The sequence below is a fragment of the Calonectris borealis genome, chromosome 10, assembly GCF_964195595.1.
Source record: "Calonectris borealis chromosome 10, bCalBor7.hap1.2, whole genome shotgun sequence".
Classification (NCBI taxonomy): domain Eukaryota; kingdom Metazoa; phylum Chordata; class Aves; order Procellariiformes; family Procellariidae; genus Calonectris; species Calonectris borealis.
The window spans coordinates 19,912,771-19,938,089 of NC_134321.1; the positions used below are offsets into that span (position 1 = coordinate 19,912,771).

Sequence of the window (25,319 nt, forward strand, 5' to 3'; positions counted from 1 at the left end):
AGTTTTAGGAGGCCAAATGAAAAGATCACGTAACGACAGCAGCTCTGTCTATGCCAAACCAAAGATACTTTCGGAAAGAAGGCATGATGGCAACATGACAAAGGCATCTGATTTGAGAGGTGATCCAGCTCCTTGGTTCTAGGAATGAGCACGCAGTAAGTCACGTTACTGCCCGCGCCTACAAGCTTAAGGCATTAGGTAACCTTTAGAATCATAGAATCATTTAGGTTGGAAAGACCTTTAAGGTCAAGTCCAACCATAAAACACTGCCAAGTCCACCACTAAACCATGTCCCTAAGTGCCACATCTACACGTCTTTAAGTCCGTGGTGAACCGCCACTGCCTTCTCAAAAACTGCTACAAAACCCGTCTGCTGTGGTGCAATACGAACATATTACCTTCCAGGCCAGAGGAGAGAGAAGACGGCCTCCTATTAAAGTAACTCTGCGTAACAGGTTGCCAGAAGACAACTACGCTAAACTGAACCGCTGGGCCAGCTGCGAACGTGGGGGAGGTCCCTGCACCTGCCAGATGGGGCCAAGCAGCCTGAGGGCAGATGATAATGATGGAGTCTCCGTAGGCAGAGAGCTTCTCAACCATCTCAACAACACTTCACTTGTGTTTTTTCCTGTAGAATGAGACAGAACTATCACAGAAGAAAAGCAGTTTTGGGTACTTCTAAGAGTCGGAGAGCTAGCACATTGAAGCAGAGCCATGGCCAGCCTGCTGAAGCAAGGATATTCTCGCTGCTTGCTCTCTCCTGAGACAGCATGGCAGAGCAGAGGGCAGCTGGGGAAATCCTCTAGAGTTTCACCCACGTTAGAGAAGAAAGTTCTATTGCTTCAAAGGCAACTACAGCATAAAGTATGGAGTGAATATGAAGGGCTTCTACATCCCTTGAAGGCATCTGCAATCTCACACGCTGACCTTTGCACAGCTTAGGTAGTGGAGACAGGATTTTGCACACTCAGAGATGTGCTATTCTCAGAGAACCTGCTATTCCTTGGTCGATAGGAAAAGCCACCTCATCTGTGTGAGATTTTGGCAATACGCCCATAACCCCATGCACGAGTTTTTCTGTTTCCTCCAAGGAAAGATGCAGATGCAGGTCATCCATACTGAAGAGTGAATACCTCATCACAAGAAAATACTGGAAAACACAGGGCTTTCTCTGCATCTCTACGCTATTACGGTGTACTATTATTAGCAGACATAATACACTCGCTGCTTCCAAGAAGCCAGGAGCTCCTGAACATGCACAGCAGTGGCTGTATCTGTGCTTACGCAGTGAGTCTTGCCATTACAGTGAGGATGGGCAACAGTGTAGTGCCGTCCGTAGTGAGAAGAGAGAATAAAGAGAAAATAAAGCTGTCCGCACAGTCTGAAAACTTGGAGGGCACCCCCGCAGCACGGCAGGGAACAGCGGCAATCTATCTATGCTAACACAAGCTCAGAAGCCAAAACTGAGAGCTCTCTCAATACCAGCTGGTGGATTCTGAGCGTCCATAAATTTGTCAGATGTCTACTGCACAGATAAATTGGTGTTCAGAGCTACTAAAGCTGAAGAGCTGTACCAGAAAAGCTTGCTGTTGAATACTAAACAGGACGATCTGCCACGAGCCATATCCCCAATTCCTTTCAAAGGCTGAGCATTTACAAGCCACAGCTGGCTGCTGGGAAAAGGCCTGCCACTTCATACTGTCCCTCTGTATAAAAAAGTACATCCTTACGCACTCGTTCATCGCAGCGCTGCACAAGAGAACGGCACTGAAACCACAGGATAGGAAGCATAGCTACATCCTGGAAAGCAGAGCAGTGCAGTCCATCCTCCTCCCTCCACCCCCGAGGACAAGACCCAGAAAGGACCTGCCTGAGATACCCTCAAAGACAGACACAGGCAGCCCCGCAAAGTACAGGAACTACAACAGTCAGAGCCCCAAATGGCTGTCAACCCTTCTCGGCCCACAAGGAGGGTAGTTTGCACACAAGCACAGTGAGGAGGAGGGAAAAACCCACAACAGTAAGATCGTACACACTGTAGCTTTATTAAAGACAAAGTTGTACAGACACCTGGAATCCAAGGAAGGCTGGGGCCAACGCAAAACTCCATGAGAGGACTGAAAGCTGCATACATGGGAAGGTGTTGCAGACAGGAGCTTGGTTTTAAAGTGCTGCTAACGTGAACGTGGTGTCCAGGATATATGATCTGTCATTTAGCACAAATGACTCAGAAAAGCAATCAATGCAATAATGTCAGCACGCTGTGAAAAGCCTTGAAGTTTTATGCTGGAGATGCAAAAAGGGTGAGCACATTTGTAAAAATGTTACAGAGGGAAGGATTCTGCATGTCAAAAAGGCTGTGAGTGTGTTTTATGGATGAATGTGTTTGTTGCCTCTCCTGTTGAACAGGCCTTATAACCCTGAACCAAGGTTGATCACTGTCACAAACACTGACTTAAAACAGACTTGTACTTCCTATTTCCTAAGCCACCACATCACAGATGAAGAAAGACTGGCAAGAATGCCTTTTGCTTCCAAGAGACAATGCACTACTGCCCTGAAATCAAGCAAGACCAGCCAAAAGCCTACTGCCCGCACAGCTGGGAAAACTGGCAAGCACTGGTATCGATGACCATGGACTAATTCCAGTTAAGTGCTTTTTTAGCCCTTGCCAGGCTATTTTGGCTACAAACAAGAATCAATTGCTTCACACAGATCAGCGCTGAAGATATTTCCTCAGTTTCTGAAAGGCAAGCCCCTCCAGACTGAAGAACTCTGCTGATGAGCGGGTGATCTGGTCGTGCCTCAAGAGGAAACTCCATGTGTGCTACAGCATCTTGTGAGCTCGTGGACGATCACTTCAGCTCTCAGCAAGTGCCTGAGATCTGGGTGCCCTTATTCGTGGCTGACGCAGTAGAGTGGGCCACGCAATCTTCACTGTGCAAAGCACTAAACACAGCAAGAGGAGATTATTCTTCCTGTGGTGCATTAGCACCAGCCTTGATGGTGAGTCAAGTTGTCTTCTGTATAATTAGCGCAACAGGCAAGATGCACCTCTGTGCCACAGCATGTATTAGAGACATCTCGCATCAACCCACAGCACATTCTTTGTACCAAACCAAAGAATCTAAGTCCTTGCAGGATCTGCTCCTAATCAAACTCCATAGGGTTGGTGCCAAGCCCTCTTTGTGAGGAAGCCACTAGCTGGCCACAAATCCACCCTTCAGAGGGGTTTACCCAAGGGCACTGCATCACTCCTGAAAGGAAACAAAAGGTCTCAGTTTAGCACAGTTCTGCTGCACACCTCCAGAAACATCCCCCCCCATGCAGAGCAGCTCAGCTCCTCAGCGCTGCCTAAGGCTGGAAGCTGCAGCACAGCGGCTCCTGTGGCATGCATGGGGGCAAGCGCAGTATTTCACCAGCGCTTCTGACCTCCAAGAGCATTACTAGCCCAAACCCCACCCACACATACAGCTACAGTGAGGGAGCTAAGACTCAGTTATATGTGGGCCAGACAAATGCACAGCCATGCCTGCTACCACAACAGGAGCTCTGCTTTAAGGGAGAGGAGATCTCACTGCCTCGGGACGCACTCCAGCCATGGAAAATGGAGAACTTATCCCTAGTATGGAGAGGTGCACCACTCAAAAATCTGTACCAATTTTTCCATCATGAAGTGTAAAATTCTGGACCTTAGATTATGAGTTTTAGCAAAATGCAACACTACAGAATACAATTTTAAATTTCAGAGGCTTTCTGAAATGTTCCTGAAACCAATGATTCACTGTTCTGATCTACAAGATAGACTGCACTCGGAAGAAAAAAAAAAGCACCTTTTAAAGGATTATCTAAGGGGCTTATTAATATTTAACAGGGCACCAATGTGGCAGAGCTTAGTGAGAACAAGCAAGATAATCCAGTTTCTTCTAGGCCTTGGCCAAGGCAAGTTTAACAAAGTTTAAGTTTAACAAAGGGAGGGATAAAGGGGGCAGTTCCAAGCACCACATAAGGGCCAGGTCTGGAGAAATGAAACAAACAATAAATGCTAGTGCAAGAAGGTGGCTAAGCAAGCAGTAAAGTACGTTTAGTGCCAATAGTACTTGCTAAAACAAAAGCTTTTCAAAATGGAAGAGGCAGGTGCCATTAAGTAGCCACTAGGTTTTTTCAGGTCACACTACATTTCTACCACTGGAGGATGCCTGTCCTTTAGGATCAGCCACCTGTATCCAGGCGGTCCTCTGGCCTGGCCCCAAGCATTACTGCTGTTCAGAGAGCTCCTCCCTGCTCCAGTCATCCCATTTTCCACGGGTGCTTTGCTCCTCAGGGGTGCAGCATTGTGTTCCCGCATCCCCACCCAGGGTGCAAAAGTGAGTATTCAGAAGGGTCAGGAGAGGGTTAACAAATCCAAATCTCCCAATTTCTGAAGTGCTGCACTAATTTAGAGGGTACCTAAAGGGGCTGGGGTAGACCTCACTGCTCCTTCTGATTGCAATCCAGCTCACCTGGTCCCTCCAGGTCCGCTTCACAGAGCTCCTCTCTGCGCATGTTGCCCTCCATCTCGGTCAGTGTGTCCATTCTCCACCAGGCTCTCCCAGCTCAGCAAAAACTCCTCTCGGTTCCCCAGATGGGCTTGTAGAGTAAGCTAGAAAAGCCTCATGGGCTGCCAGCAATTTCTCAGGCTCGCTTTCCCTGAACAGCTTTTCCCAACTGCTGGTTCTAACACTAACATGAATCCTGGTTGGAAAACACATGTTCCAAGCTTGTCCCACCGCAGACTGCATCCAGGAGAACAATTTGAACAGAAGGCTCAGAGTACGCTTCATGTTTTCACCTACTACTTGGACATCACTGCAGCACCTTTTAAGGGTGAACGACTCATCATAAGCAGCCCTTTAAGATAAAGGCAGCTCCGTGGGCTCTCCTCTCCAGGGCATACGTGTGTGTTCAGCCGAAGAGTTCTGTGCACATCAGACACTCAAGATGATATCTCAGACTTTTCTTACATTTGACATTAGTCAGGAAAGTAGAAATAAAGCTTGATGAGAATCAGGCAGGAGCTAAGTTTAAAATATGATCAAAATCAAACCAGGACAAGGTGTGTTCATGTTAGATTCCTCGAAGGTCAAAAGGTATCGGTTTCAAGTTCCTGGCAGTCAGCACCAACACAAGCGCACGGACAGTAACAGGAGAATGACAGACACCGTGCCACAAGCAGCCTGGTGCTGTTACACGCTGCACCAACAGCTCCACAGAGGGAGGCCCACACTGTAAAGACACTTGAAAGCCTTGACCCCAGTGAGCAGAGACAAGCACCTTCAGATGGGACGGGGGGAGCTCACAACCCCTTCTCAGAGAGCTGCTGACAAGTCATCACCGCCAGTATCTACCGAAGCAGAAGTACATCCACAGCTCTGCCTCTGCATGAGGCAGCAAGAGGCACCAGGAGACACTGCAGACTAAAGCAGTTAATGGTCTTTGAGAAGATTCCACTATCACTTCAGGGTTTATTCTTTGTAATGATTAATAGAACAGACATGACCAAACACACTTGAAAAGGCAAGCTGAAAGATAAGCCAACAATCTAATACAGTTATTTCTGCCAAGGCTTACACATTACGTTGGAAGAAGCCCTCTTCCCCCCACAAATGGATTTGATGCTTTCAGTCTGAACATACAGGCATCAATTCAAAAATCTAACTGATGGAAATCACAAGTTAATGTTGCGTAGGGTAATACTATAAAGTCTGACTTTGAGATTTTATCATTGTCTGTAAATATCTGCCTTTTTGATTTAAATAGAACTACCATGCCACTTCTTAAGGTCTTTCCTTTCACTATCTTGTTGAAAATCTAGACACTGTTTCAGTCTGTGGACTTCAGAGAAAAATAATCTAAAGAATAAACAGCTTGAATGCATACTAAAATCACAGCAGTATACTAAGAAATGTTTCGTGCTCAGCACAACCTTCAGTGAAAATACGCTTCCCTTAGCACATACACAGCGTGTAAAAAGAAAGGGTTTTATAAAAAGAAGTTGAGCTGCTTTTTCCGAGAAAAACCAACCATGTATTCTCCCCCAAAACAGAAAGAGTCTTGTGAAAGATCATACAGAGAAATCATCATGTTGAAGTTGCTGAGATAAGCTTTATGAAAAGCATCATCTTTTTGTGAAACTGATCCGAACCTCACTTATTTTGAGCTAATTGCATGTCATCTGTTACGGCTGCTATTGTTCTCCAACAGCTGCAGGCCTTCTTCTCTCCAACACGCTCAACATGCATACTCATGATTAATGTTATTTTTAACATTTCTGGACAGCACTCAAAAATATACAACCCACTCAGACAGGCTTAGCACGCACTCTTCTGAGCCAGGCTGCCGTCATCCCACTGAGCTGATACAGCAACGCAGCCAGTGGGCCCAGGTGTATCCCAGAGACATTAGCAATCCAGCAAGTCTGCTTTTAATTCTTATGAATATTTACATACACACCCCATCATAAAAGCATTGTTTAGCCCATGACTGGCCTCTAGTTTCAAACAGGCTTAGCTTTTCAGAAGTTAATATGAATTCAATTTCACACACTTCTCTATAGAATGACCTAATGTGAAAAGCTGGATTAAATTTACTACAGCTTCTAGTTACCCAATTTCAAGAAGAAGTTTTCCCAATTCAGGAAGCTTTTATTGTCCTAGATGTATCTATCTTGCGTAAGAAGGATCGGAAAGCTGTTTAAATCAGCAGCTGCATTTGCAGCCTCAGGACATAATGCAAAACAAAGTCTTTGGAGTATCCACGTAACCTAGAAAAATGCTACACTGCTTACATTACTGATGATGACTGGACAGGGTTAAACAACAGCTTTAAATAGCTCATAAAATATGAGCTAATTTTAACTTCATTCTTTCCCTCCCCACAATTGCCAGAAAGACTTAAAAAAATCCCAAAACTTTGCAGCTGAGGAGACAGACTGAAACAGAATGCAGCTTTTAGAGGGACAGCAGAAAACTGCAACCCCCATATTACGTGCGACCACCAGCAGACACCAGGGCTTCTGCATGTAACTTCAGACACTGTGTCTCATCCTGAGTAGCCTTTGAAATGGGGAATGGGAAGGAGCAGACAACAGTTCTCTAATGAGAGCAGTAAGTCCTAACAACGTACATGAGAAGAGACTTATGAAGAGATTCCCAGGTCAAGTTGATTTATCACTGAAAAATGATGTATTTCAGAAAAAAAAACAACTGACAAATCACATCAGCACAGGCAAAAAATGAGTATGTTGCAATTATTGGGTTGCAGTCAGTGTTGTGGCTGACGACAGCCACGCTGTACTATGCTTAGAAAAGAGGAAAGGAAGCAAGAAAGACTGACTGTGCCCCTTAAGCCCTGCTTGTCGAGCCAGACCAGATTACGTGACACAGGGGTGTTCTTCAGTTCAAAGGTTCACGAGAAGGTTGTGAAATCCCCTTTGACAGCTTCCAGAAACAAAAATATACTTGAGAAATACCCAACTGCCCCAGTTTCTCTCCCCAGCTACTAAACACATAGGAAGCCTTTATATAATGTATTGGCACCAAGAATTCCAGCTGCTTCACGTGCAACCCATACTGGTAATAGAAAAAGCACTGACGAAGGTAGAAGCTCTGCTTTCCGAGGTTTAAAAAAGACACAGAAAACAGCCCTGCCATTCTCCCTTTCTTTGGAAAATGACAGAAATTCACTCTGTTCACCATCATCAGAGCAGGAGAAGTAACTTCAGATGGTCCCCTCTCATTTCCAGGTATTCCCTACCAGTATAATCCAAACCAATCCCCAGGACTCACCCCGCATTTCCTACCATCGCACATCTCTGTTCCAGTACAACTCTCTCACAAAGCAGCCTTGTAAAATATTTCTTTCTTCAGAATCCTATACATACTGATCAGAAGTACAGCAAAACTTCATTGTTTGAACGAGGAAGAGCATCCAGAACCAGTATTTGGGTATTTGTTTGTAAAACTTACTTTTCCTTTTTTTAACCTGTCTTCATATCTAAGAAGGGTAAGTTTCATGTTACTGAAGGAGAAATGTTAGGATGTATCAGGTTTCCTGAGGACACTATTTGTGCAGGACATGTTCCACGGTAAGACCACCTCAGAAACAAGATGTAGAACAATCCAAAAGGATTTTTTAATAATTTAAAAAAATCTATTAGGGAATTAACCTGCTGTCCATGTCAGCATTGGCTTTACTCTTGATGGCTATTAGAACAGCTTTACTGTTTCTCCTGCTGCTCCTACATCTATCTAGAGGCAGTAGGACACACGCTTTACCTCTGAAGTAGCAGTGAGCGCAGCCATCAGTTTTGAAGACGAGAGGACAAACTACAAAACTCGGTAGGCATTTTCATTCAAAAATACCTGCAATTATGGCACCAAAGACTTTAACCAAACTGCCTAAGAGAGTATCGGTGTGAAAAATACTCTTTTGTAAACCTGAAACCAGAAGCACTGGAAAAGCATTCTCACCTGAACTGTAATCTTTCAGTCGCAAGTCCTTCACAGGTGTCCCATCGGGCCCTCGGAACGCGTTGAGAATCTACAGCAAAACCAAGATCCACTTCAGTCTCCAAAATCAAACCTCAGAAAGTGAAGCACTTGCTAATGTACATTTCTCTCTCCCCAAGACTTCTTTTCTTTCTAGGTTAACTCTGGCACATTAAGTTCCAGAAGTACCTGAGAATTGTTTATTGAGTTTTGGGAAGTATTTTTGGGTTTTGTTTAAATAAGCGAGCACGATTTACACCACAATTCAACTGTGCAAAGGTTTATCACGCTGGTTTCAGCCAGACAGTTCACCTCTGATCCTTATTTAAGGTCAGAGATGTCTTACTGCCTTTAAGAAAATCAAAGGACATGGGGTGACTGTTCTCAGTCTTACCATCCTCTGATGGACAAAGTTTTTGTCATGAGTTCTTCAGTATCAAGCCTCAGAAGCTCTGATCATCACAGCTAAACTAGCTAGCAAAAACTGTTGCATGTAGGGGTTCTCACATCTGGAACTGCCACCAAAATAACTACCCTAATTCAAAGTGGAAGCTTTTGGAAAGAGAACTTCTTTCACCTTGTAGCCTAGATTATTTTTTGGTTTTTTTTTTACTAAAATCAGCAGTAGCAGCAGACCTCTTTTCCATCTTTCTAAGATCTCTTTCAAGCAATTTCAAGTAACTAAGAACGAACAAGTTCACTTAGACACTACACATCTTCCAAGCCCAAAACATAGCAACAAAGTAGTAACAATATTTGGTATGCATAAAGCAATGCTGGAAGTAAGGCATGTTAAAAAGCCTGGAGTCAAGGCTTTTAGCCACCAACACCCCACAGCTGACTGCAGAAAAATTCATCACTTCCAGACCCCCCAAAAACCAGAATAATTAGATAAAAAAAAAACATTGTAATCAATTCTAAATCTGGATTTCCCTGGGGAAAATGACAGACCGTCTGAACTACATTAGCTAGGCTTAAAAATGGTACATTTAGAAACCCTTGATAGAAGTTTTTGGATGAAAAACATCCCACTTACATCATCCTTTGTGGCAGTTTCAGGCACTCCTCCCAGCCGAATGAGCTTGCTCGGCTTCACATATTTGGGACAGGTCCGGTAATCTTGGTCCTTGAGTTCACACAATTAAGATGGTTTTTACAAATCAGAGATGCTAGCTCACAAAATACACAAACAGTAACAAAAAAAAAGCGGGGTATAATTCAAAGGCAAAGGCCCATAAGCAGACGGGCTCAGATCTTTAAGCACGGCACTGTTTAAGATTCAGAGAGCTCTGGAGGACTAGCATTACTAGCTTCATATGCTCATTGAGCTGTACAATGAGGTCTAGCTCCAGGAAGACAAAACAGGCAAATCACCTCTCTCTGCTTTCCAGCAGTGGGAGATTCAAATTCAGTACTAGTTATTAACTCAGTGGTTACCATTACCTTCAGATTTCAAAGTTAACTCTGAAGGAAAAGAAAGCATGCATGAGAACAGCAGTACTGTTCTACACAGGTCCATCTAAGGCAGTAGCTTCTCTCTGGTAGTGCTCATAAGCGATGTCCAGGAGAAAATAAGAAAACAAGTTCTTCTGTATACTACTTCCCCCATAACACCCTCCCTTCATCGGTCATTTTCAACTTGGGGACTTTCTGAACCAAATCTGGTTTTATGTATTTAGCAATTCTCAATCGCTAAATTGCATTTCTCTTAAGAAGAAAGTATTTCTGAGATAGAAAGGGTACCCATTAAAACAACCTGGAGCATGAGGATGATCTCAGAGAAGGACAATGAATTAGGATAGAACTGAAGTGATGGGATATGAACGGAAGACTCCTTCCCAGCTCCTTCCACTCTTTGGCCAACACACGTTTAACAGAAACATCGATTGACAAAACCACCCACCTGAAGGCTCTTATAGGGCCTAGCATCTTTGCTGGGTTTTCCTTCTGAAAAGGACTTGCCATGTTCATAATCAAACATCTGATGCCCTGGCAGCCGGTGATCCACATCGCGATACTCAATGTTTCGGTAGTCAGTATCTTGTCTTCCAAGGAAATCCAGGCCACCTTCACCCTTTAACCCAAGATCAGAATCGGATCTTTGCTGCTCCCCCCCAGAGAGCTGCTGCTGTTGCTGCTTGTTAGCAAAGGTCTGAGGTTGCTCCTCTTGGTCCTGAAGAGTGGGAAGAGGTCCACGGCTATTTTGGAAATTGTGTGAAGTGTCGTCTTCAAGACCCAATCCGAGGGATTCCTCTTCTCTGGCTGGTGCTTCTGAATGTTGAAATTCTCCTTTTTGGCTACCAAAGGGAGTTCTATCTAGACCAAGTGCAGACTCCTCTCTCTTGCTGGTGCTTAAACCGGAGCCCTCTCTTTCTGCTAAAGGTACAGTAGATTGGTTGCGCCTAAAATCTACAAGGCTTTGATCCACAGGAGGCATTTCCCTATCTGAAAAGTCCATAGGAGGAGCCACATCTCTGCTCCTAAAATCCTGATCAGATCGGGACCTGTGCCTATTTCTGAAGTCTGACGATGGTGCATTTCTGTTTCTGAAGTCCAGATCAGAGGTGCCCACACCCCTGAAGTCCAAATCAGGTACATCCCTATTTCTGAAGTCTGAATAGGAATGCTCTCTGCCCCTGTAGTCTAACTCAGACACATCTCTTGCCCTAAAGTCCGAATGAGATCCATCTCGACCTCTGAAGTCTAGATCAAAAGACCCCCTTCCCCTGAAGTCTGATGGAGGTTCATCTCTGCCCCTGTAATCCATATTATGGGCTTCCCTATCCCTGTAGTTCATACGGAACGTCTCCCTGTTCCTGTAGTCCACTGAAGGAACGTCCCCACCCCTGAAGTCCATAGGTGGCCCTTCTCTCTCCCGGAAGTCTCCAGAGTACATATCCCTGCCCCTATACTCAGAAGAGGGTGGCTCCCTACCTCTGAAATCCATCTGAGACTCATCTCTGCCCTGGAAGTCAGATGATGGGAAATCTCTGCCCCTGAAATCATGGTGTCCCTCCCCACCTCTGAAGTCACTACGTGGTCCATCTCTAGCTCCAAAGCTGAAAGAAGGTTCCTCTCTGTTGGCAAACTGAGGATTGAGGAGGCCTGTGAGTGCCTGGATATCAAAAGGAAGTGATTCTCTGCCAGAGAAGTTGCCAGAGTGTCTTTCTTGAGCAAGACTATCAAGGGAAGGAGGATATTCCCTGTTCCACCCGGGAGCAAACCTTTCTTCTTGGCTCCCACTGTAGAAATAAAGACAGTATTATTCATAACGTGCTTAGAGTCTGAAATCTACACAGCAGCACATTCTTCTCTAAACTTTTATAGAGTTGTGTAACAGTCTAAGATCCGCAGAAGATATTGATGTTTGGCAGTTTAAGATGAGGCAGCATACGACAGATGTGAGAAAGTAAACTTGGGTGCTCCCATTTCAGCACAATTTCCAGAAGCACTCAACAGGGAATACCTGCAATATTAATGGGTTAATGATGGTAGCAATCCACATAGATCTGCACTGCACACAGCTCTGCAGCTGTTCAAGGTTCCACCAGCTGGTGCGTTTGTTCATTAGCATCACCAGCACACGCCTGTGAGGAACCACTCGAGCTTAAGCTCTCCGGGCAGTATTACAAACGGCTAACACATCATCCTGAGGCACATAAAAGCAGAGGTTACCAAACATGCTCTATTAACATACTACAGAGGCTCATTTACGCTTCCTTGTGCTGGAGTCTAAACTGGCAAAATGCTGAAAGCTATCAGTTCAGACTTTGAGGATGCCTCACAGGAATATGCCAACAATCAACGTTCAAGACGATCCTGTGCTCGTGCCTCCAGACTGGCTGTCTTACACCGAGTTTACAATACTGTAGCTATGAGCTCTCCTGATATCTGCATAAAACCACTCAGGAAGAGGTTTCCTCTTAAGACAGTTTTTCAAAACCCAATGAGAGGAGATTTTTCATTTAAGTGAGGCTCCAATCCATTTTTTTAAAAAATAGAAGAATAAAACATCAACACAGTTTAAAATAACACCAAATGCTACCAAAATCAGTGGACATTTCCTTAGCAACTACAGCAAGTCATGTTCTTCTTCAAGTTTCACTACAGAATCACTCACCAACAGAATGCAAGGTGACATTTGCACAGTTAATCAAACTATATACAGATTTCCTAAGCTACACACCCCTGTTTCACCACCATATAGAACAGTAATTAAAACTTGGTTCAAGGTTAGAATTCCCCACCCAATACAGTACAGAATGATGCCAGTAAAATCCACTTAAAAAAATCAGCAGAACAGCACTACTGATATCATAACAAAACACAATCATGCTCCTATCAATACCGTTAAGACATGTTCTGGAGGATACTGGTTTTCGTAGCTCAAATGTCATCGGCTTTCTCAACACATTACAGTCCGACAATTATCTGAAGTATTCTTATTGCAGAAACCTAAGGTAGCCATGAGGAAGTACCTTTATCATGCTGATATTCAAGTAACTGAGCTGGACACATGAGCAAAGGATGAAATTATGCACAACAGGGCAAAAACCTAGCTCTTGGTGCCTCCATTTTTTTTTTTTATACCCAGAGCCCTCTTGCAAACACAGGGCCTAGTAACAACCAGAGGAATATAAACTAAGAAAAATATCATGCTATGCAGGTACAGTTGCATACGAACCTTTAAAACAGTTCCAGTGACATTCAAAAATGTCTTATGAAGGATATATGATCTACTTAACCTCATGGAAAAAGCTAAACTCTCAAAGTTTTCATAAAATCCTGCTTGCAATGAAAGGGCCAGTATTTCTGAAGTTAAGGCAAGCACTTGAACAGAATCAACATCACTATCTGGCACTTCTCTTCTAGGTCTTAAGAGCACCAAAATCCATATGGCATATCATCACCTTAGCTTACAACAGCTAAACTAAGTATTGCTAGAAAAGGTGGTGTGAAGAAGGAATAGAAATACTAAAAGCAGCTGTTGTTTAAAAAAAAAAAGAAATTACAAAACTTCACAGAAATGCAGAAAGTTACACTGTCACTTAACTTGCCTATCCTTTGGCAATCACACCTAGCTCCACACGGACCTCAGAGCTTTTACCAAAATAGTCTGCTTACAGGAGGATGTGCAGAAATACTGACAAACAAAAAGTTCCTATGGCTTTTTGTATTTAAGAATGTTGCTGAAACAAACTGTACATTCAAACGCTTACCGAAAAGACCCCATTCTGTTGCCTTGTCGATGGTCTCCCCACATTTTGATCTTGTCTGGTAGGTTTCCAGAAGTGGATAGTTCACTCTAAGAACACCAAGACAGCACAACCTGTTGAATAAATAACATGACAATAAGCCACATATCACATAAGAAAAACACCGCTGGTTAGGAGAATGGGCGTGCGGAACATCTGATCAGGATCCACAAACATACAGGACCACACTGAGGCATGAATGAATTTAATTGTCGCATTTCTCCACGTTCAAATTTGCCAGCGTCAAATGACTTCTGAAATCAAACTGTCAATATGGGTGGGCAAACAATTTGATATCTGCTTTGATTAACATAAAGCTTTCCAACATACTGTGCTGTCTGACACTATTCAGAGTGCAGCTAGAAATGTGAGAACGCCACAATCTATAAACAACAAGGACCGTTGCCGAACAACAGTTTGCAATTAATGTTTAATCCAAACTATTCTTGCCAAAAGCTCTTTGCTGTTCAAGGAAACGCTCGCTACTATTGGTCTACTATGCTTACTCTGCCCTCAAAAGCACGTAGATAACAGACTAGGCTTTGCCAGTAAATCATCACAGGCACTGTTCTCCAACACTGCCCTCATCAAGCTGAGTGCCGCAAATAACACTTGCCTCAACAGAGATCTAAAATTTCATCCATTTCCTCCCACCAGCGGAGAATGTGGGGCTTTCCTGGTGACTGCCGAAGCCACGACTTGGAACAGGAAGTACTTCCGTCTCTCCCAAAAAACGGCTGCAGCAGACCATAGAGCAAAGTGAGGTAACTAGCAACCCGATGGTCTCAAACCTGCTCTGGATAGTCCGGCTGCAGTGGTTCAGGAGGGCTGCCGTGCCACCAGACCAAGGTTAGGAGACCTGGGGCTCGCGTGCTTCTACAAAGCAGCTCAAAAGCAGGATTAAACTAAGTGCAGTGGTTAGGTGGAACAGCAGATAGCACGGACAGTCACCGCCAGGCCTGGCTAGAGCAGCTAATGTCAAAAAAGCACACAAGATCCTGTGTCTTCTCACTCCCAAAGGCCAGTGCTGCTGTACGGGTGGCAGGTTGAAAGAACAGGTTATGACAGATGTTACACCAGGGATCCATTCCAGATGCCGCTGCCGGCAGCCGCCTGTGCCAAGGAGCTAAAGGGAGCTGCCCTGCCAAGAGGGAGCACCCACTCCTGCCGGGCTCCATCACCAGTCAGCGAACGCTCACGTGGGAGCCGGGGAGAGCAGAGCCTGGCAGGCCCCAGCATGCAAGGGTGCGGAGGCTGATGAAGGCAATCTGTACGACCACTGCCGATCCATCCACCGTGGTGCCATTTCTAAAGAAACAGGTTCATTCAACTGGCCACCCAAACCCGAGAGCGCTGGTCTGCTCACATTTAACATGGCTCTCGATGCAACAAGCTGGGACCTCCCTGGTCCCAGGGATTTCCTCCACGAGCTCTATCATTTTTTCTTTCTTGGAGGTGAATCTAAGAACTGCCACTGCGCCCTCCACGGAGAGGGCAGGCGAACAGAGATTGTTATGGCAGTCATCACTACGGTTGGCTGTCATCAGCCAGTCCTTTTATCTACGATCTTTTGCAGCCTGCAGACATCTGCAGACCTGGTGTTTCTTGTTCTTCCCTTTTGGATTTCCTCCCCCACTCCAGTTCTTATTAAGTCAACAAGCTTACCGATGCTTTAAAAAAAAAAAAAAATCCCTTGCCAGCTGGGAACTGTGTGGACATAATATTCAAATTATCAGATGGGGAAAAAAATACCACTGGACTGGTATCAGGCCTGGCATAGATCAGCTGAGCCATGCAGCAACATCCATGAGTATGAGGTCATGGTTCAACAACACAGGCAGGAACACTGGCTCCGACAGTCCCCTGTTCAGCCTGATACGATTTGCTCCCTCTGCTCTGCCTTTGGCAACGCGCAACGTGTTAGTTGTGCCAGCTTGCGCTTTTCTGGGTCTGCACCACAGATGACCCTCCGAAAACAGTTATATTTAACCCGGGTCATTTCAGCAATACGGTTTACTATACAGCCCCACAAAACAAGGTGACAACAAACTGCAGGACAGGGACAGAAACTTCTTAGACTGGCTTCCATCAACGCCAAGATCTCCTGAAGGTACGCCCTGCTGCAACTGCTCCAAGAGAAGCACGCTGTGATGAGACGCCATCAGCATTTACCCTGCAGGCAACAGCCAGCTCAGCTCCCACCTCCCTGCTCGCAGGCAGATGCTGGGAGACAGGTCAGTGTGAGTAAGGCTGTTTGCCAAAGACACACCAACAGAGCCCGGGGCTGGGGCCAAGCCAGCAAAAAAGCACGGCAAAAATCCACCCTCAAGTGCTAGGAATTAGGCATCAATTAGTTTTACCGTACCGCAGTCACAACCACGCACCTGAAGGAGATGGCAACAACGGATGTTTCAGAGTGACACAGTCACGCAGAACGCACAACATCCAGTTACTCACAGAGGCCAGATTTAGAGTTCTTTTAAGACAATAATCAGCTGTTACAATTATACTGAATATTGAGGAGGGCCGATATGCAGCCTGAAAGTATTGCATTTTATTTCCCTCCTCCTCTCCCAGCTGGCTGTTTCCTGCTGGCAAAGCCTCGGCTCCAGTGAAGATACAGAGGGTGAGTCTCAAAGGAGGGGAAGCTCTTTTGTGGTTTTAGTTCCTCCAACGACCGGTGGTCCCGCAGCCCTCCCAGCAGACAGGAGAGACTGATGGACCTCCGGATGCTCCCTGGCAATTACACCCAAGGACTTCCTCAGGACCGTGCCCCTGTCCCCCCCGGCGCACCCCCAGACGGCCCAGCGCCTCGCACTGCCGCTCAGGGGACGCTCCCAATTCGGCTTTCCACATGCAGGTGCCAAGCCTGACAGCAGACTCTTTTGGATCTCTTATTTCAATTTACATCACACGATGGTAAAATAATGGCATTGTGTATCAGAAGCAGGCAACTGAGCCAGACTAAGAAGCCGGCCTTCTTAAGGAATAATTAAAGATTTCTGGCAAGGGGCAGAGCGAGGAATGCCAGCACAGTCCTCGAGCATTTCCTCACTGACTTACACCCAACTTTGCACCTTGTTTTCCAAATCTGAGGGGAGAGAGGAGAAATTGGTGAAGGATTAGGCAAAGTGAAGTTTCAAAAAGACGCTAGTTTCAGAAAAATACTCCGGTACTCACAACTTCTCTCCAAACAGATTTTGCCAAGGCTGCCAGACTTGGTATTTATAGACCATGAGGAAATCAAACGCATAACTACACACAAGACTACGCTCAAATAACAGAGGAAGTAATTTGCTGCAGAACAACTTTCTGCGCCCAGTAAAGTTTTTGTAAGGCTGAAGAAAGGAAAAAGCCTCTGTGAAATTCAGGTACTACAGGAGGTACAAAAGAAAACATTTCCCCAAGCTACAGAAACTGCAAGTAGCCAAGAGAGCCTGTTATTTCCAATGTTAAAGTTGAAGATGTCTAATCCAGAAGTGAAGAAATATCAAAACCATGTCGCTGAAGTTTGAAAGCGAAGGGAGAGAGAACCATTTCAGCTCTTCTGGGTGTCAGGCTGGAGGTTTTCACTTAAAAAAAGGGATGTGTGTGCTTTTCAGTTGTATGATACTTTTAAAAACATGTATCAGAAACAATCAGGTGAATTTCTAACCCCCCCATTACTATCCTGACCTTGCCTGTCCCAAAGGACTTCACGTGCGCATTCCCAACTAGGGAGACTTTCACTTTTCACTGTTAAAAAGAAACTGCAATGGAGAGTACAGTGTCAGTCACTTTCCTTGTATCGTTTTCCATACCACCAACGCCCTGCTGGGATAGGAAAGCGGATTCCACCTTCAGCAGAATTTCCAAAATCAATACCACACACCAGCAACAACATCAAACTCTTGTAGTGCCAATTGTTTTAAAAAAGAAAACATGAGAGCTCACCGTTATTACTCCCAGTAGGTCGCTGCCACTGCATTACCCGGCCTTCACCAGCCTCCAGCACAAGTCGGGCCACATTCTGCCTGCACCTTAGTCCAAAATCCCATTCAGCCCATCGCTGAGCCTTGCTATCAGCTAACGCACCCCCAGCCCCGCACACCAGCCCTGATCACCCTTCTCTACATCCCAGCATGAACCCGGCCCGCTTTTTGTGCCTCTCTTTTAAAAACACAAGTCTTCTGAGACACTTCTCACGGAAACGCATACGAACGTGGTGTGAAAGAAGCCCTAATTCTGATTAAGGCCTCAGAACACAGAGATACCCAGAAACACCACAACCACCGACAACGACACAGACGGCAGGCCCCAACGCCCGGCACAGCCGTGTGGGACCCCCATACCGGGGACCGAGCTGCCCAAGCCCGCGGCCCACTGGGGCGTGGGGCTCCGACGAGGAGGCTGACCCGCAGGCAGCTGCGGGGCCACGCCGGGGCACGGAGCTGGGACCTGCTTCCTCACAGCTCGCAGCCGAGGCAGCCCCCAGCCTCGGACCGTCCCCCCGTCACGGGTGACCCCAAAAGAGACACACGCACCCCCCTCTGTCCTGACGGACTCCACAGGAGAAACCCCCTGCTCCTCCATCCCAGGTGGCTCCTAGGAAGGGGCCCCCCCGCACGCTCCTCTATCCCAGACAGCCCCACGGGAAGACACCTCCCCACCCCGGGAGACCCTCAGGAGACCCCCGCCCCGCTCCCCTCTCGCGACACTAAGGGAGACCCCCCTTTATCCCAGAGGACACCCCAGAAACACCCCCTCCCCACCTCCCTGTCCGGACGGCCGTACGGGGGACTCTGTCCCGCCCCTGTACCCCGGGACACGTCCCCGCCCCGCTCCCGTACCCCGGGAGACCCCCGGGAGCCGCCCCCGCTCCGCCACCCCGGCGGCCCCACGCCAGACCCCGCACCCGCGCGCCCCTCCCCAGGCAAAGCCCGCAAGCCCCGCCCGGTGCCGCCACACCGGCCGGCTCCCCCGCAGCGGGCAGACCACCGCCGCTGCCCCGGCGGGGCCGCGGCCGGGCCGGCGGGGTGGGGCCGCCCCTCACCTCCGCCACCGCCGCCGCTCCCGCCGCGCCAGGCCCAGCGCAACCACGGCAAGAAACCGGAACTTCCGCTACCCTCCACCCCCGCGCGGCACTCTGGGAAGAGAAGTCCTGTCCCGCCGGCGCCGCACTACCGCTCCCGCCATGCCCCGCGCCGGCAAGACGGCGGGCGGACTCCATTTCCCAGAGCGCTCCGCGCGGCGGGCGGAGCCTGCTGGGAGTCGTAGTCGCGGAGGGGCGGGGCGGCGGCGGCGGGGAGTGGGTGCTGCCTACAGTTCCCATGATTCCGCGGGGCCGGCGCCCGACCTTGGGGCGGTGAGGCCAGGCCTGGCCAGGCCGCGGGGGGCGGTTCCCGCCGGGCCGCCGTGCCGCGATGCCGCCGGCGCCGCGGGGGCCGGGGCCGGGGCCAAGGGCAGGGGCAGGGGCAGGGGCAGGGGCAGGGGCAGGGCGGGAGGCGGCCGCCCACCGCCGGCGTCGTCCCCCCCGCCCCGCCTAGGCCGTGCCGGGGGCTGCCGGGCGGCCCCCGCCGCAGCTGCGCCCGCCGCGCTGCTCGCCCGGGCCTCCGGCGCCGACGTGAGGAGCCGCGAAGGTCGGTCCCTGTGCGTTGTCCTTCGGGGCTGCGGGGGGGTCTCGGGTCTGGCGCTTCCCCGGGGCACGTCGGTGCTCCGGGAGCAGTGACCCCCCGGGCGGGGGAGGGACCGGGACGGGCCCCGCACTGGGCCGTGGGGGTCCCGGGGAGACCCTCACCCCCGGGCAGCCCCGCGGGGGGCTGCGGGGAAGGGCAGCAGGCTGGCAGCAGTGCAGGCAGGAGGGAAAGGGCCCTAATCCACACCCCAGCACCCTCCAGGACTGTTGGGGTCTCACAGGCTTTGGGGGTCGGGGTCCGGCCCCCCCAGGTGCGGCGTTACCTGCTGGGGCTGGGCCTGGGTGCCTGGGGGGCAGGAGGTGTCACGAAACATGGAGCGAAGCCGGGGCTCCACGAGCCTCCCCACCAGCTGGTTTTGGAGGCTGGGGAGGCTCCGGCACCGAAGCGGCACAGGGTCCCGGGCAGCCTGCCTTCCCGCTGTTGCTTTCGCTTGTGTTCACTTTTGGGCCGGTTTCCCCACGGGGCAGGGAAGAAAGCGCAGGCTGGAGGCACGGCCAGGCGCTGCCCCGGAGGGCTGACCCATGGGACAGGGGCTCGAGAGGGCACCCTGCTCGCAGGCGGTTACGCCATCTGAGTGGCTTCAGGAGGAGCGTCACCAGCCTGCTCTCATCTCAGCCTCCTAATCCAGGCCAAGGAGGGCCATAAAACCCGCCCTTTGCAAACATGAGGCCTCTGGGATCGTCGGTGTGTGGGACCAGCCCCAGCCCCATCCGGGGCCGGCTCCCTTCCCCCTTGCTGCCGGGACGCAGCCGAGGGAGGCTGAGCGGCTTTCCCAGCGCTCGGGGGAAATCGGGGCCAAGCCTGGATGAAAGGTGCTGGGGCTGGGGGGCTGGAAGGAGCTGGGACCTCCCACGGGAGGGAGGAAATCCGGCTGGATTAGAGTGGCTTTCCTGACGTCTCACCAGGGCTCGGTGCTGCCTGCTGAGCCAGCAGGATTGGGACGAGGATGCTGGCATAGCCCCGCTCGAGAGTGGAGTGTTTCAGGACCCGTTTTGCGGGTGAGGCAGCAGAGGGGTGACACTGTGGGTCGCATGCAGGTCCTGCCCCGAGGAATGGCTGCGGATGTCCACAAGAAGAAAGGCTGGGAAGTGCCCAACGGGTCCCTGGCGCCGGGAGATGGGCAGCACGCGGAGCGGTCCGAGAGCCCCACGCCAGGGCTGGCGCAGGGGACGGAGCCAGGTACGGGGCAGAGCTCGCCGCAGGGGTAAGCGAGGGAAAAAAACAAAAGGCAGTTCCTCGTTATGCAGGCTGGGCCCTCCACAGCCCCGCGGCAAGGGGAGACGGGCCCACTGGCGACTCCCCACCAGCAGGACCCGCACCCGTGGGTGCCGTGGGATGAGGAGAGGAGGGCAGGTCCCTCCCTGCAACCCCCTGTCCCTTTTGCACCTTCCGTCTGCCCGCTGTCTCGGGGTGGGGGACAGGCGGACGGACGCTGCACGGCCCGTTGTTCCCAGGGGCGGGCCAGGAGGGAGCCATGTTCGTGCACACCCGCTCCTACGAGGACTTGACGAGTCCCGAGGACGGGGCGGCCGTGGCGCGGAGCCCGGAGGAGAGGCGGGGGGAGCCGGCCGAGCCGACCAGCATGGAGCAGATCAGCAAGGACTTCAGCGAGCTGAGCACGCAGCTCACGGGCATGGCCCTCGACCTGGAGGAGGAGATGAGGCAGAGCAAGGAGGGGAAGCTGGAGCCGTCCCCACAGACCACCCGCCGCGACTCGGTGCTGTCTGGCAAGGAGGAGGAGGATGTGACCATGGACGCCTGGCGCATGCACCGGAAGCACGTCTTCGTGCTCAGCGAGGCGGGCAAGCCCGTGTACTCCCGCTACGGCTCTGAGGAGGCCCTCTCCAGCACCATGGGCGTCATGATGGCCCTGGTGTCCTTCCTGGAGGCCGAGAAAAACGCCATCCGGTCCATCCACGCAGGTACCGCCCGGGGGGGGGAGTGGGACAGGGGGGTGTCACGGCCTGCCCGGCCATGCCCCTGCCACCGCAGGCCACATTAGCTGTCCCCAGGGGCAGATTGGTGGCGGGGGGATGCTGCAGCCTGGCTCCCCCTTGCAGCCTGGGGGAGCCAGGCTTACGGGTCTGTCCCCGGCCCCCCCGGGGAACTCCCTCCCAAGCAGATGGCTACAAGGTGGTCTTCGTGCGGAGGAGCCCGCTGGTGCTGGTGGCAGTGGCGCGGACCCGGCAGTCAGAGCAGGAGATCGCCCATGAGCTGCTCTACATCTACTACCAGATCCTGAGCCTGCTCACCTGGACCCAGCTCAACCACATCTTCCAGCAGAAGCAGAACTATGACCTGCGCAGGCTCCTGGCCGGCTCCGAGCGCATCACCGACAACCTGCTGGACCTCATGGCCCACGACCCCAGCTTCCTCATGGGCGCCGTGCGCTGCCTGCCCCTGGCCGCCAGCGTCCGGGACGCTGTCAGCACCAGCCTCCAGCAGGCCAAGGCCAAGAGCCTGGTCTTCTCCATCCTCCTGTCAGGGAACCAGCTGGTGTCTCTCGTGAGGAAGAAGGATCAGTTCCTCCACCCCATTGACCTCCATCTGCTCTTCAACCTCATCAGCTCTTCTTCCTCCTTCCGGGAGGGTGAAGCCTGGACTCCCATTTGCCTCCCTAAGTTCAACTCCAGTGGCTTCTTCCATGCCCACATCTCCTACCTGGAGCAGGAGATGGACCTGTGCCTCCTGCTGGTCTCCACCGACCGCGAGGACTTCTTCACCGTTTCCGACTGTAAGCGGCGCTTCCAGGAGCGCCTGCGGCGGCGAGGGGTGCACCACGCTCTGCAGGAGGCCCTGCGCACCCCCTTCTACAGCGTCGCCCAGGTGGGCATCCCTGACCTCCGGCACTTCATCTACAAGTCGAAAAGCTCTGGGCTCTTTACCAGGTGAGGCCCCTGGGGAACCATCGGGCCAAGGCCATGGCGTGGGGCAAGCTTTTTCCACGAATCCCCTTCTCCAGGGGGCTAACGGGGTGCTGTGTTCCTGCAGCCCTGAGATTGAGGCACCCTACGTGCGGGAGGAGGAGAAGGAGAGGCTCTTGGGGCTCTACCAGTACCTCCACAGCCGGGCTCACAACTCTTCGCGCCCCCTGAAGAACATCTACTTCACGGGCCCCCGTGAGAACCTCCTGGCTTGGGTAAGGGCTGTCTGCAGGGTTTGGGTGAGCCAACACAGCACCAGCTCCGTGGTCCCCAGGGTGGCCTCCAGCTCGTGCACGGGCCTTTTGGGGGCCAGCCTGCCCCCGTGCACCCCTGTGCCAGGGAGGGGCGGGCAGGGAGAGCAGCAGGGGCTGGCGAAGGCCGGCACCAGGGGCTGTGCCATGCGCTGTCCTGAACTCCCCAGTGCCACAGAGAAAATCCACTCTGGGAAAAAACCCTGGGGTTCGGTCCCCCCACTTCTGAGCAAACCAGGTGCCACGCATTTAGGGTACCCCGTTGCCACCCCGCGTCCCTGCACTGGAGCCCCTGTGCCTGTTCCCAGTGCCCGGGGCGGGGGCAAGATGCAGTGCCAGCCCCAAGTGGGGTGCAGGCGTCTGCCCAGCGTGTACCCTGTTTTTTCACCCAGGTCACCAGCGCCTTCGAGCTCTACATATGCTACAGTCCCCTGGGGACCAAGGCTGGCGCCATCAGTGCTGTCAACAAGCTCATGAAGTGGATCCGCAAGGAGGAAGACCGACTCTTCATCCTCACGCCCCAGACATACTGATGGGCATCGCCCAGGGCGTGGTGCCAGCTGGGGGAGCCCCCGCTGTGCCGGGGAGCCCATCCCCGAGGAAGCCCGGGCCATGAGTCCAGGGGAGAGGGCATGCTGGGACCCCGCAGCACGGGGAAACCCACCCATGGGACTGTCCAACCTGGGTGTTGGAGACGGGGTGACAGCTGCCAGGGGAAGGGGTGAGCAGGACTTTCTCTCATCTGCAGGCAATGCCTCCCAGCTGGGGGGGCCACCCTTCCTCTGCAGCCCCCGGCTCCATCCCTCATGGTGGGGGTCCTGGAGCGGGGCTGCTGGAACCCTGGGTTGCTGGAGGGGAGCTGAGGCCCTCGGTCCTGCTGCCCGTTGCCTGGTGCCCTCCTTTCTCTGCCATCCTACGGCTGTGCCAAGGGTGAGGGTCCCCAGGAGAGATGTGGCAGCACTCGGGGGACCCCCGTGCTGCTGTGCCCGCAGAGGGTGGGTGACACCACCCAGGCGGGGGACAGGGTCCTGCCTACCTCCCCACAGGGACACCGAGTGGCCCCAGGGAGACTCGGGGTACCGGGGTGCCCATGGGGTGCTTGTGGGCTCATGGTGCTGGCTCCTGGGCAGCGGACCCTAAAGGGGCGGCTGAAGCGCAGCCCCCCTGGAGATCCCGCTGGCACGGGACCCTGGTGCCCTCCCAGCCCAAGGAGGGTCTTCCCCTTGGTGTGGGGGCACCTGCCCCCCAAACCCAGCCCCTCGAGCCAGCAACACTGAGCTTGCTGCACAAGGGCCGCCTCCTCCCCAGCCGTCCCCAGGCACTGGTGTGGGGCTGAGCGCCCATGAATGCCGCGGCACGCCGGGCACAGCCCAACCCTGCGTTCTGGGACGGTCTGGCGAGCACTGGGACGGGTGTTCAAGGAGGGGCAGAGCCACCGGGGTGGCACCGAGACACTGAGGGAGCTGGGAAGGACCCGGCAGGGCTAGCACAGGGACTCTGCTCCTGTATTTATGCTCCTGCCAGAGTGTAATCGCTTGTCTTTGCTCATAAACATTATCTGGACCCTAAGTCAAGTCTTGTCACGTTCGTGGGTGTCCACTTGGGGGGTTGCAAATGGCCAAGCTGGGGGGGGAAGTTTGGTCCAAGTTTGGGTACGGTGCAATCCAGCCCCAGGGACCCGCTGGGGGCCGGGAAAGCTGGCGGGGAGCGGTGCAGGGCAGCCGGGGCCGTGCTGGCAGGAGGCAGTGCCGGCCGGAGGGTGGGAGCGGCGAAAACCCCGGGACGAGCTGGCCAGGGCCAGCTAATGTCGAAACCGAGCGGGAGACGCGCAGCCGGAGGAAGGAGCTGTTGGGTAAGGCGCGGGGCCAGCGTAACCACCGGGCCTTGCACAACGCGGGGCGGGAGCCTGGGAGGGCTGAGGCTGCCCAGGTGGCGAGGGCAGGGGAGCCCGTTTTTGGCGTGTTCAGCCCCTCCGGGGACCAAAGTCCCCCCGGCAGCGCCCTGCTCAGCTGGAGGAAAAGTTCGTGTGCGCAGCTGGGACCCGCAGCCCCACCGCCCGAGGGCAACAGGGCTCTTGGAAGGCAAATCCCTGCGTGAAAATCATCTTCCTTCATCCCCAGAAACAGCAGCAAGTCCCGGCAGCGCTGGCACCTCCTGCCACCACAGGCAGCCATTGACGGAGGGGGGATAAGGGGACTTGACGCAAAGAATGGGCACAACCGAAATAACCCCCACGGCTCCCCTCGCAAAGCTGCAGCTGCCTCGGCCCCGCTCTTGCCCCCCGGCTGGAAACCCCCGAGCTGAGCCTGGCACCCCCCGGAAGGCCGCCCCGCCAGCCTGGAAGTGAGTCGCAAGCGCGGTGCCAGCGCGGGCAGCTTCGGGGAAGCGGTGATTTCGTGTGTCAGGGTGTCGACAGCCCCTGCCGCCGGTGGCAGCGGGGTCAATGGGTGCTGATGTTCCCCGACCTCCCCACGCACCCCGGGATGCTGGCAGCCGCCTCCCAGCCATGGGGACCCTCCGACGGCCACCCAGTCAGCGCTGGGCTGCAGCGGGTGCCCGGGGCATCGCACTAGCCCTGCACCCCGTGTCCTGCTCAGGGGCCCCTGCTCCCACCCGTGTCCTGCTGGGGCACCGTGCCCACCCACCTTGTGCCCCCAAGGGTGCCCAGCGTCCCTCCGGGCACCCC

The 25,319-nt window shown here is 52.0% G+C and overlaps 2 protein-coding genes across 4 annotated transcripts in view; one reads left to right on the forward strand and one right to left on the reverse strand.

Annotated features, from left to right (window-relative positions):
• The window catches only part of RBM6 (RNA binding motif protein 6), a 59,847-nt gene extending 41,001 nt beyond the window's left edge, over window positions 1-18,846 (reverse strand). Inside the window, exons 1-5 of one of the 2 annotated variants that reach the window (XM_075159287.1) lie at window positions 18,816-18,846; window positions 13,748-13,857; window positions 10,432-11,770; window positions 9,565-9,654; window positions 8,511-8,580 (exon numbers count right to left, since the gene is read on the reverse strand). In XM_075159287.1, the coding sequence (XP_075015388.1) occupies window positions 8,511-8,580; window positions 9,565-9,654; window positions 10,432-11,770; window positions 13,748-13,791 (1,543 nt within the window). In that variant the 5' untranslated portion in view covers window positions 13,792-13,857; window positions 18,816-18,846. Of the gene's footprint in view, window positions 1-8,510; window positions 8,581-9,564; window positions 9,655-10,431; window positions 11,995-13,747; window positions 13,858-18,815 lie in introns of those variants that run through there. The other variant, XM_075159288.1, reaches the window with a different exon arrangement.
• Window positions 18,847-19,265: 419 nt separating this feature from the next.
• Window positions 19,266-24,202, forward strand: MON1A (MON1 vesicular trafficking associated A). 2 transcript variants are annotated; one of them, XM_075159292.1, is made up of 6 exons: window positions 19,266-19,401; window positions 20,496-20,637; window positions 20,913-21,380; window positions 21,581-22,346; window positions 22,421-22,597; window positions 23,026-24,202. In XM_075159292.1, the coding sequence occupies exons 2-5, from the start codon at window positions 20,511-20,513 to the stop codon at window positions 22,551-22,553; spliced, it is 1,494 nt and encodes a 497-aa protein (XP_075015393.1). In that variant the 5' UTR covers window positions 19,266-19,401; window positions 20,496-20,510; the 3' UTR covers window positions 22,554-22,597; window positions 23,026-24,202. The 2 variants fall into 2 exon arrangements, with proteins under 2 accessions (XP_075015393.1, XP_075015392.1); XM_075159291.1 differs by having other exon boundaries at window positions 19,271-19,401; window positions 22,450-22,597.
• Window positions 24,203-25,319: the final 1,117 nt, after the last annotated feature.